At 40.6% G+C, this 12,305-nt stretch overlaps 1 protein-coding gene across 1 annotated transcript in view; it reads right to left on the reverse strand.

Annotated features, from left to right (window-relative positions):
* The window catches only part of FBXO22 (F-box protein 22), a 59,481-nt gene that overhangs the window by 15,812 nt on the left and 31,364 nt on the right, over positions 1-12,305 (reverse strand). The window contains exon 5 of the mRNA XM_049852858.1: positions 6,565-6,729. Within this exon, the coding sequence (XP_049708815.1) occupies positions 6,565-6,729 (165 nt within the window). The remainder of the gene's footprint in view (positions 1-6,564; positions 6,730-12,305) is intronic.

A 12,305-nucleotide genomic window follows, 5' to 3' on the forward strand; every position in this document is an offset into this window, starting at 1 on the left:
TAAACAGTTAACATTTGGGAAATACTGATGAAGGATATATAGGGATTCTTTATAATATTTAACACTTTTCTATAGTCTGAAATTATTTTAGGGTTGAAAAAAGTTAGGTAGCCTGTAGATGCTTTAACAGAATTGTTTCTTAATAACTGATACAAAGCTTCTGATAATACTGTACTCAAATTTTTCTTCCAGGCCAAAATCATATCTCTATTAGCAAAGAATAGGGGTCCACTATAGCTCTGGGCAAAATCCTGCCCACTGCTTCTTTTATAAATAAAGTTTTAATGGAACACAGCCACACCCATCATTTACATAGTGGGTGCCTTTACCCTAAGCTAAAATGGCAGAGTTTGGAAATGGCAGATACTGCAATACAGACTAGAAGTCTAAAATACTTACTATCTAGCCCTTTACAGAAATAGTTTGTGGACCCCTGGCACAGAACTCTTGTGCCTTGGTAGGGCTTTAACCTATGTATCAGAAAGGACATAAAAATCTTTTTGGGATAACTTAACAACAAAAAAGACAAACAATCCAATCAAAATTTGGGTAAAGGACTTGAATAGACTTTTCACTAAAGGGGATATTCAAATGGCCAACAAGCACATGAAAAGATGCTCAACGTTATTAGCTACTAAAGACACAAATCAAAACTACAATGAAATACCACCTCAACCCCATTAGAATGGCAATGATTTAAAAAAAAAAGAAAAACAGGTGTTGGTGAGGTTGTGGAAAAACTGGAACCTTCATTCATTGCTGGTGGGAATGAAAAATGGTACAACTGCTGTGGAAAACAGTTTGGCAGTTCCTCAAAAAGTTGAACATAGAACTACCATATGATCCAGCAATCCCAAATCTAGGTATATACCCAGAAGTGAAAGTAGAAACAAAAACAGAAACCTGTACACCAATGTTCACTGGACAACTTTTCACAACAGCCAAAAAGCAGAAACAATCGAAATGTCCATCAACAGGTGAATGCATAAACGAAATGTGATCTATACACACAATGGAATATTACTCAGCCATAAAGAGAAATGAAGTCCTGAAGCATGTCACATTAGGGATGAACCTTGAAAATACTGTGCTAACTGAAATAAGTCACAAAAGGACAAATACTGCATGATCTTACTTACATGAAATTAGCAAATATACAGGGCTTGAGTCGGGTGCACCTTAGTCTTCAAGGTGACATCTTTGCTCTTCAAAACTTTAAAGAGATCCTTTGCAGCAGATTTACCCAATGCAATGCGTCTTTTGATTTCTTGACTGCTGCTTCCATAGCTGTTGATTGTGGATCCAAGTAAAATGAAATCCTTGACAACTTCAATCCTTTCTCCGTTTATCATGATGTTGCTCATTGGTCCAGTTGTGAGGATTTTTGTTTTATGTTGAGGTGCAATCCAAACTGAAGGCTGTGGTCTTTGATCTTCATTAGTAAGTGCTTCAAATCCTCTTCACTTTCAGCAAGGAAGGTTGTGTCATCTGCATAACGCAGGTTGTTAATGAGTCTTCAATCCTGATGCCCCGTTCTTCTTTATATAGTCCAGCTTCTCAGATTATTTGCTCAACGTACAGATTAAATAGGTATGGTGAAAGAATACAACCCTGATGCACACCTTTCCTGACTTTAAACCAATCAGTATCTTCTTGTTCTGTCTGAACAACCACCTCTTGATCTATGTAAAGGTTCCTCATGAGCACAATTAAGCGTTCTGGAATTCCTATTCTTCGCAACGCTATCCATAATTTGTTACGATCCACACGTCGAATGCCTTTGCATAGTCAATAAAACACAGGTAAACATCCTTCTGATATTCTCTGCTTTCAGCCAGGATCCATCTGACATCAGCAATGATATCCCTGGTTCCACATCCTCTTCTGAAACCGGCCTGAATTTCTGGCAGTTCCCTGTTGATATACTGCTGCAGCCGTTTTTGAATGATCTTCAGCAAAATCTTACTTGCGTGTGATATTAACGATATTGTTCTATAATTTCCACATTCAGTTGGATCACCTTTCTTGGGAATAGGCATAAACATGGATCTCTTCCAAACAGTTGGCCAGGAAGCTGTCTTCCATACTTCTTGGCATAGACAAATGAGCACCTCCAGCACTGCATCTGTTTGTTGAAACATCTCAATTGATATTCTATCAATTCCTGGAGCCTTGTTTTTTGCCAATGCCTTCAGAGCAGCTTGGCCTTCTTCCTTCAGTACCATCGGTTCTTGGTTATATGCCACCTCTTGAAATGGTTGAACATCGACTAATTCTTTTTGGTATAATGACTCTGTGTGCTCCTTCCATGTTCTTTTGATGTTTCCTGCATCGTTTAATATTTTCCCCATAGAATCTTTCACTATTGCAACTCAAGGCTTGAATTTTTTCCTCAATTCTTTCAGCTTGAGAAACGCCGAGCGTGTTCTTCCCTTTTGGTTTTCCATCTCCAGCTCTTTGCACATGTCTTTATGATAATTTACTTTGTCTTCTTCAGAAGCCCTTTGAAATCTTCTCTTCAGTTCTTTTACTTCATCTATTCTTCCTTTTGCTTTAGCTACTCGACGTTCAAAAGCAAGTTTCAGAGTCTCCTCTGACATCCACCTTGGTCTTTTCTTTCTTTCCTGTCTTTTCAATGATCTCTTGCTTTCTTCATGGATGATGTCATTCCACAACTCGTCTAGTCTTTGGTCACTAGTGTTCAATGCGTCAAATCTATTCTTCAGATGGTCTCTAAATTCAGGTAGGATATACTCAAGGTCATATTTTGGCTCTCGTGGACTTGCTCTGATTTTCTTCAATTTCAGCTTTAACTTGCATATGAGCAATTGATGGTCTGTTCCACAGTTGGTCCCTGGCCTTATTCTGACTGATGATATCGAGCTTTTCCATCATCTCTTTCCACAGATTTAGCTGATTTGATTTCTGTATGTTCCATCTGGCGAGGTCCATGAATATAGTTGCCGTTTATGTTGGTGAAAGAAGGCATTTGCAATGAAGAAGTCATTGGTCTTGCAAAATTCTATCATTCGATCTCTGGCATTGTTTCTATCACCAAGGCCATATTTTCCTACTACTGATCCTTCTGCTTTGTTTCCAACTTTTGCATTCCAATCGCCAGTAATTACCAATGCATCTTCATTGCATGTTTGATCAATTTCAGACTGCAGCAGCTGATAAAAATTCTTCTATTCATCTTTGGCCCTACTGGTTGGTGTGTACATTTGAATAACAGTCGTATTAACTGGTCTTCCTTATAGGCATATGGATATTATCCTATCGCTGACAGTGTTGTACTTCAGGAAAGATCTTGAAACACTCTTTTTGACAATGAATGCAACGCCATTCCTCTTCAAGTTGTCATTCCCAGCATAGTAGACTATATGACCGTCCGATTCAAAAAGGCCAATACCAGTCCATTTCAGCTCACTAATGCCTAGGATATCGATGTTTATGCGTTCCATTTCATTTTTGGCGATTTCCAATTCTCCTAGATTCATACTTCGTACATTCCAGGTTCCAATTATTAATTGACATTTGCAGCTGTTTCTTCTCATTTTGAGTCATGTGACATCAGCGAATGAAGGTCCCGAAAGCTTTACTCCATCCACGTCATTAAAGTCGACTCTACTTTGAGGAGGCAGCTCTTCCCCAGTCATCTTTTGAGTCCCTTCCAACCTGGGGGGGGCTCATCTTCCCCCACTGTATCAGACAGTGTTCTGCTGCTATTCATAAGGTTTTCACTGGCTAATGCTTTTCAGAAGTAGACTGCCGAGTCCGTCTTCCTAGTCTGTCTTAGTCTGGAAGCTCGGCTGAAATCTGTCCTCCACGGGAGACCCTGCTGGTATCTGAATACCGGTGGCATAGCTTCCAGCATCGCAGCAACACGCAAACCCCCACAGTACGACGAACTGACAGACATGTGGGGGCTGGCTCAGCTGCAGAGCCACATTTGATCCTAGAACTCTTTTTGCCTTCATACTTAACACTGAGTCACTTTCAAAGGCACTATCTGGTATTTCCCCCAGAAGAAATCTGGCATTTATTACAGTAGCTTTAACAATACAGCTAACTCTGGTCTGCTACTACGTACTCTAACAGCCTTAGATCTCTACTTCCAGTACAGTTTAGTTTCCTCATTGATAGTATACCATAACATCTGGGCAAAGCTGTTGTGAAGATTAGAAATAGCATCTTGCACAGTGGTCAGGACACAATGCAAGTCAGTAAATATAAGCCATCTTTAATTGCCACTACAGTAGCCCCCTCCCTTACTTGCAGTTTCACTTACCCACGGTCAACTGCAATCCGAAAATGTTAAATGAGTAGCGTAATGAAATCTCACACCTTCCTGCTCCATGCCACCCGGGGATGACATTCGCATAACTTTTACTACAGCGTACTGTTACAACTGTTCTGTTTTATTATTATTGTTGTTAATCTCCTACTATGTGTTATTTATAAGTTACACTTTATTACAGGTATGTATATATAGATTAAAACATAGTATATATAGGGTTCTGTACTATCCATGATTTCAGGTATTCGCAGGGGGTCTTGGAACATACTACCCGAAGATAAGGGAAGACTACTGTATAAGGCAAGTGTGTGCTTCTTTGGCATGCTGTTTCCCAATGGGATGGTAAAAATATCTAAGATCTTCACTGCCCTCTATCCCTTCCTGAGCAACTTACAGACTTTCCCTCTAATCTGTTCCTCCACAGGCCACAAGGCCACGCTAAAGATGGATCACCCCGTCACCCACTGTGAAGACTGTCTTAAGGTATAGAGGCCAGTGTTAGCCCTCTTAGCAAGGCATTTTGCTAAGTGCTTTATATGCAATTTCATTTAAAATCTTCACAATTCTGTAAGTTACTTATTTCCACTTTATAGAAGAAGAGGCTGAGGTTTAGAAAAGTTCAGAAACTTGCTCTAGAGAGCTGGAAAGGCAGCTACTCCAAAGCCTGCGTTCTTAATAGCTTTCGGTCCTGCCTCACCCCAGAGCTGGCTGCTGAAACTTTCCATTATCTACCAGTACCTGACCACCTCTCTCCTACTTTATTAAGAGGCCTGCTGCTCACTCTGCCTGTCTTGCTGCCAGTGCCTCACCCCTGTGCTTCCCTTCCCTCCATGCCCACTTTCACTCTCTTTGTGCACTGTAAGGGACAGCTGTAAAAGCTAATCTCAGTGTATGCTTTTCTTTTTCCTGATCTATAAACCAACCACAAGTTTTCCTTTTGGCGCTAAATATGTTTTTTTCTTGCTGAGTTCAGCTATGTTTCAAGTGACAGATTTATCTCTCCACAGGCTGGCTGATCTATACATAAAAAAGCGATACCACCAAATATTTGTATGTCAACAGTGATTATTTTAATGATTAAACAACCCTGACCAGTCCATTTGCAGATATAGATAAAAAGTCTTGACACTGCCTTGTCTGAGTAAATAGTTCGTTGTCGGTTGCTGTTGTTAGCTGCGGTCTATTCCGACTCACAGTGACCACATGTGTGCAGAGCAGAACTGCTCCATGAGGTTTTCAGGGATGTGACCTTTTAGAAGCAGATCACCAGGTCTGCCTTCCAAGGAGCCTCTGGGTGGGTTCAAACCACCTGCCTTTCAGCTAGTAGTCAAGCACTTTCCCATCTGTGCCACCAAGGGTGTCTAGTTTGTTGCTTACCGCATTAAAGCTTTCTCATCAGAGCTCAGACACTAAGCCTACCCTTTACCTCTTTAAATTCACTTCTCATGGCCAGTCTACTCCAGCCAAGCTTACTCTGTCTGATGTGTCCTAGAACAACCCCTGCTCACTAGACTCTGCCTTATACACTTCCTAAACTCATAATCACATGCACTATACTTGCTTCTGTCCTTCTAATTACTCCAAATAGGACTAATCTGTACTTTCTACATTTTTTTTTAACAAGACCCCTTGCCATTGCCATCAAGTCAATTCCAACTCATCGCAACCCTACAGGACAAAGTAAAACTGCCCCACAGGGTTTCCGAGGCTGTAAATCTTTACTGAAGCAGAATGCCACATCTTTCTCTCACAGAGCAGCTGATGGGTTCGAACTGCTGACCCTTCAGTTAGCAGCTGAGCATTTTAACCACTGCGCCACCAGGGCTCCTTTTTTTTTTTTTTAACAATAAATGCTTTTTATTAGTGTAAAAAGAAAATAAAAACTTTACCAAAGAAAAAAAGCTTTTCAGCTTTAAAAAACAAAAATGAGACAAAATATAAGAAAATATTCAGAAAAAGAATTCCTTGAAAATTCAGACTCAAATACAGATTATTGATAGAGTATGGAAAATTTTTCATCTCTGGTTCTCAGGCTTTAATGTATATAAAATAATTTAAAAAGTAAATCAATTCTACCAAAAATGTACTGCACTAGCCTCTCTTAGTCACTATTCGAATTATCCATATCTTCAGTAACATGTACACTTCTTCACAATTCAGAATCTTTCAAAGGATACTCGCATTCCCCAACTACCCAGAATTAAAAATGTAACAGACAAAATCAATTAACAGTAGGCACTTAAAGGTAAATAACGAAAACTTACCAACTTCAGTGAGTTGACGTCTTTCTAGAGTCATTTTCTTTGGGTCCTTAATAAAATGAAAGGGCTGTATTTTTATTCCTTCAATTTGAGGGAATAAAAGAGCAAAACCAGATTCTCCGATTTCTATTTCCTGAGGTCGATTGCTGGCTGATCCCATTGGAGTCACTAGGAAAAAAATTGAACAGTTCTACGAACACAATAAAAAACTGAAGTTTCATTTTGTAACACTGCTTATTAACCAGTCCCACCTAGACAACTGTAGTCAGTCACTAAGATAATCACCAAGCTAAAAGGCCACTATCTAAATAAAATTTTTTCAGCTTTGAAATATTTAGAAGTATAATATCACGATAGCTATAACTTACTTCCAAATGGTTCAGGAAGCAACGTTTTTATAAACAGAGAGGAAAAGCAAATGTTTCAATTTTTTTTTTAATTTGGTGAATTTAGATAAATGTTAATGAGTACTTACTATACTAGTCTATTATTCTCTCAACTTTTCTAAAGGCTTGATGTTTTTCAAAATAAAAATCTGGGTAGGAGAACTGCCTCTCCCCTGCCAGAAAGAGTGCCTGTGTGACCCCCACCCCAACCACTGGCCTCAACCCTCCAGTACCAGGGAAAGCACCTACAGGAACCCTGGCTGCCAGCCCCATCCCACTCTTCCCCCACCAGGAAGAAAGCCTAAGCAACCCCCGGCCACATGGCCCGCCCCTACCCTGCCCAGGAGAGCGCCTTCACAATCCCCAGTCACCTGCCCTGCCCACTAATGGAGGAAGCACCTCAGCACCCCCCAATGGATGCCCGCCTGGCTCCTTGCCCATTGCCCACCCACCTGGTGAGTGGCTGTGAGCATTCCCGTACTGCCAGATAGCGTCCACCCAGTACGTCCTCAGCCATTTCACACATACAGTAAACACAGACAAGGGCTCACCCTGCCCACTGTTGCCCCATCCAACTGAAGGCAGGAAGTAAATGCCCTATGCCGCCAGGCAGGCGATCACTGAATCACACCTGACCCACTTATGCTGATATAGCAAAACAAAACAGAAATTCATAAATAAATAAAACAACCCCTTAATGCATCAGAGACAGCAGACAATATCAAATCATATAAAGAAACAAGAGAAGACAGCTCAACCAAATGACCAAAATAAAGGTGCAGAAACCTTCCTGAGGAAGAGATGGTAATGGTACTACTGCCCGATAATGAATTCAAAAGGCCTATACATAAAAAAAAAAAAAAATTTTTTTTTCTTTTTTCTTATACATATGGTCCTCAAGAAGATCAAGGAAAACACAGACAAAACCCTAGAAAAATTCAGGAAAACAATACAAGAACAAAATGACAACTTAAATAGATAATTAGAAATCATACAAAAACAGCCAACTAGAAATCCAGAAGATTAACATTAAAATATCAGAAATAGATAATTCAGCGGAAGAACACAGAAGCAGAATTGAAACAATGGAAGAAAGAATTGGCATGATAGAGGACAAGTTCCCTGGTACCAATTTGTGTGAGGTACAATCAGAAAAAAGAAAGAAAAACAAAAATGAAGAAAGCCTAAGAGTTATATGGGACACTATGAAGAGGAATAATTTAAGCGTGATGGGAATTCCAGAGCAGGAGGAGTCAAAAAATAGTAGAGAACTTTTGAAGATATCCTGGAAGAACACTTCCCCAGTATCATGAGAAACAAGATTCCCATCCAAGAAGTTCAACGAACCCCATACGGGATAGATTCCCAAAAGAAAGTCACCAAGACATATCATAATCAAACATTCTAAATACAAAGATAAAGAAGGAATTCTGAGAGCAGCTCAGGAAAAACGAAATATCACCTACAAAGGGACTCCAATAAGACTAAACTCTGATTTCTCCGCAGAGACCATGCAGGCAAGAAGGCAATGGGATGACATATATAAACTCCCGAAAGAAAAGAATTGTCAACCAAAAATTACATACCCAGCAAAACTGTCTCTCAAATATAATGGCAAAATTAGGGGGTTTTCATACAAACAAAAATTAAAGGAGTTTGTAAAAACCAAACTATACTTACAGGAAATATTAAAAGAAGTCCTTCAGATAAGGAACCAACAACAGCAGACTACAATGTGAGAGTAAGCCACACAACAGCATCACCAAGATGCCAACCCAGATAGAGAAACCTCAAAAGTAAAATAAAGCTACAGAGCCAAAAACAGGAATCAATGACAACTTCAAAACAAAAAGGGGGAACAAGTGGGTGTACTCACAGAACTTCCATATGGAGAGAAAGTCAAGGTAATATCTAAAAATCACAGACTTTTAAACATAGGATGATAAAGGCAAACCTCACAGTAACCACAAAGAAAATTAACAAACCTACCCACCAAAAGGAAACCCTGGTGGTGTAGTGGTTAAGTGCAACAGCTGCTAACCAAAAGGCTGGCAGTTCAAATCCACCAGGTACTCCTTGGAAACTGTATGGGGCAGTTCTACTCTGTCCTATAGGGTTGCTATGAGTCAGAATCAACTCAATGCCAATGGGTTTGGTTTGGTATATACCCACCAAAATAAAGAGGAAAATAAAAAAGACTCAGTAAACACAAAATCATAAAAACAAAGGAAATAAAAAGACAATCCATGAGCAAAAAGGACTCAGCAGAGAAAATTAAGTAGAACAAAGAAACTGTCAACACCACAAAGTAAAAGAGTGTAACAAAACGACAGCAGTAAATTCAAACCTATCAATAATCACACCGAATGTAAACAGGTTAAACACACCAGTCAGAGGACAGAGTGGCAGACAGAAATAAAAAAAATGACCCATCAATATGTTGCCTACAAGAGACACACGTTAGACACAAAGACATAAAGAGGCTATAAATCAAAGGATGAAAAAAAAATGTATCAAGCAAACAGTCAACAAAAAAGAGCAGCAGTGCCAATATTAATCTCTGATATAAAAAAAAAAGACTTTAAATCAAACTCCATTATAAGGGGAAGGGAAAGACACTATATAATGATTAAGGGATCAATTCACCAACAGAATATAACCATAATAAATATCTACGTACCCAATGACAGAGCTCCAAAATACATAAAACAAACCCCAACAGAAATGAAGAGGAATACTTCTACAATAATAGTAGGAGACTTTAAAACACCACTTTTGACAATGGACAGAACTAACCCAAAACCACTAGAAAGTCAAAAAAGATAAAGAAGATCTAAATAGTGTAAACAACCAACTTGACCTCATAGACATACCCAGAGCACTCCAACCAACAGCAGCACAATACATATTCTTCTCTAGAGCACATGGATCACCCTGTAGAATAGACCATATCCTAAACCACAAAGCAAACCTCAATAAATTCAAAAATACTGAAATAATACAAAGCATCTGCTTAGATCACAAATGGTGTAAAATTAGAAATCAGTTAACAGAACAAGGAAAAAATGAAATAGCTGGAATCTGAACACCATGCTTAAAAACCACTGGGCAATAAATTAAAAACAAAATTAAAAAATTCCTAGAATCAAATAAGAATGAAAATACACCAAAAGCAGCGCTCAGAGACCAATTTATAGCAATAAACACACACATCAAAAAGAAGCATGGGGGAGGCGGAGCCAAGATGGCGGACTAGGCAGACGCTACCTCGGATCCCTCTTACAACAAAGACACGGAAAAACAAGTGAATCGATCACATACATAACAATCTATGAACCCTGAACAACAAACACAGATTTAGAGACGGAGAACGAACTAATACGGGGAAGCAGCGATTGTTTCCAGAGCCTGGAGCCAGCGTACCAGTCAGGTACGGCACAAGCACAGAGACCTGCTCCACCCTCCTGAACTAACCCCGGGAGGGGGACCAGCCGGTTCCACGGGTGGCGTGGGACGCAGCCGTTAGGAGAAGTCCCCGGGAGGTAGTGACTGATCTTGGAGCAGAAAGAGCAGCATCCGAGCTGGGGAACCGTCCCGCAGAGATTTGGACTGCACGCAGGTACGCCATAAACACGGAGAGTTGCTCCACCCCCTGAACTAACCCCGGGAAGGTGACCAGCCGGGTCGCGCGGGCGGCGTGGGACGCAGCCGGTAGGAGAAGTCCCCGGGAGGCAGCGACTGGTATTGGAGCGGGGAGAACAGCGTTCCAGCCGGGACACTCGGTCGCGGCACAAGCACGGGGAGCTACTCCACCCATCTGAACTAACCCCGGGAGGGGGCCCACCTGGTTCACGGGGGCGGCACGGCCACGCGGCTGGAGGGACGAGAAGTCCCCGGGAGGCAGCGACTGATTTTGGAGTCGAGAGTGCACCGTCCCAGTAGGGAAGCCTTGACGCTGGGCGTGGGGCTGGAAGCGGAGGATCTGACCGTGACTCCAGCGGGCCAGACTCCCTGGGGGCAATCTCCACACAGCCAGCACACATAGGCGACGCACCCGCGGGAATCTCAGATATAATAGTCATTCCAAGCAAGACAAGCAACTCTGGCTATATTCTGAGGTGCTACTCTCCTATCTCTCTGTTCCCTCCCCCACCCTCCCCAGGCGGCTTCATTAACATCTGAATAGCCTGAGCCAGAGGGAGAACTCTGATAGGGATCTGACTGCTGTTTTTTTTTAGCGGATTTTCTGGAAAAACTAGTTTCCCAGCGATGGCTCGGAGACAACAATCCATATCAAACCACTTAAAGAAGCAGACCGTGACAGCTTCTCCAACCCCCCAAACAAAAGAATCAAAATCTTTCCCAAATGAAGATACAATTTTGGAATTATCAGATACAGAATATAAAAAACTAATTTACAGAATGCTTAATGATATCACAAATGAAATTAGGATATCTGCAGAAAAAGCCAAGGAACACACTGATAAAACTGTTGAAGAACTCAAAAAGATTATTCAAGAACATACTGGAAAAATTAATAAGTTGCAAGAATCCATAGAGAGACAACATGTAGAAATCCAAAAGATTAACAATAAAATAACAGAATTAGACAACACACTAGGAAGTCAGAGGAGCAGACTCGAGCAATTAGAATGCAGACTGGGACATCTGGAGGACCAGGGAATCAACACCAACATAGCTGAAAAAAAATCAGATAAAAGAATTAAAAAAAATGAAGAAAACCTAAGAATTATGTGGGACTCTATCAAGAAGGATAACCTGCGGGTGATTGGAGTCCCAGAACAGGGAGGGGGGACAGAAAACACAGAGAAAATAGTTGAAGAACTTCTGACAGAAAACTTCCCTGACATCATGAAAGACGAAAGGATATCTATCCAAGATGCTCATCGAACCCCATTTAAGATTGATCCAAAAAGAAAAACACCAAGACATATTATCATCAAACTCACCAAAACCAAAGATAAACAGAAAATTTTAAAAGCAGCCAGGGAGAAAAGAAAGGTTTCCTTCAAGGGAGAATCAATAAGAATAAGTTCAGACTACTCAGCAGAAACCATACAGGCAAGAAGGGAATGGGACGACATATACAGAACACTGAAGGAGAAAAACTGCCAACCAAGGATCATATATCCAGCAAAACTCTCTCTGAAATATGAAGGCGAAATTAAGATATTTACAGACAAACACAAGTTTAGAGAATTTGCAAAAACCAAACCAAAGCTACAAGAAATACTAAAGGATATTGTTTGGTCAGAGAACCAATAATATCAGATATCAGCACAACACAAGGTCACAAAACAGAACGTCCTGATATCAACTCAAATAGGGAAATCACAA

This window comes from Elephas maximus, chromosome 13 (genome assembly GCF_024166365.1).
Source record: "Elephas maximus indicus isolate mEleMax1 chromosome 13, mEleMax1 primary haplotype, whole genome shotgun sequence".
Classification (NCBI taxonomy): Eukaryota; Metazoa; Chordata; class Mammalia; order Proboscidea; family Elephantidae; genus Elephas; species Elephas maximus.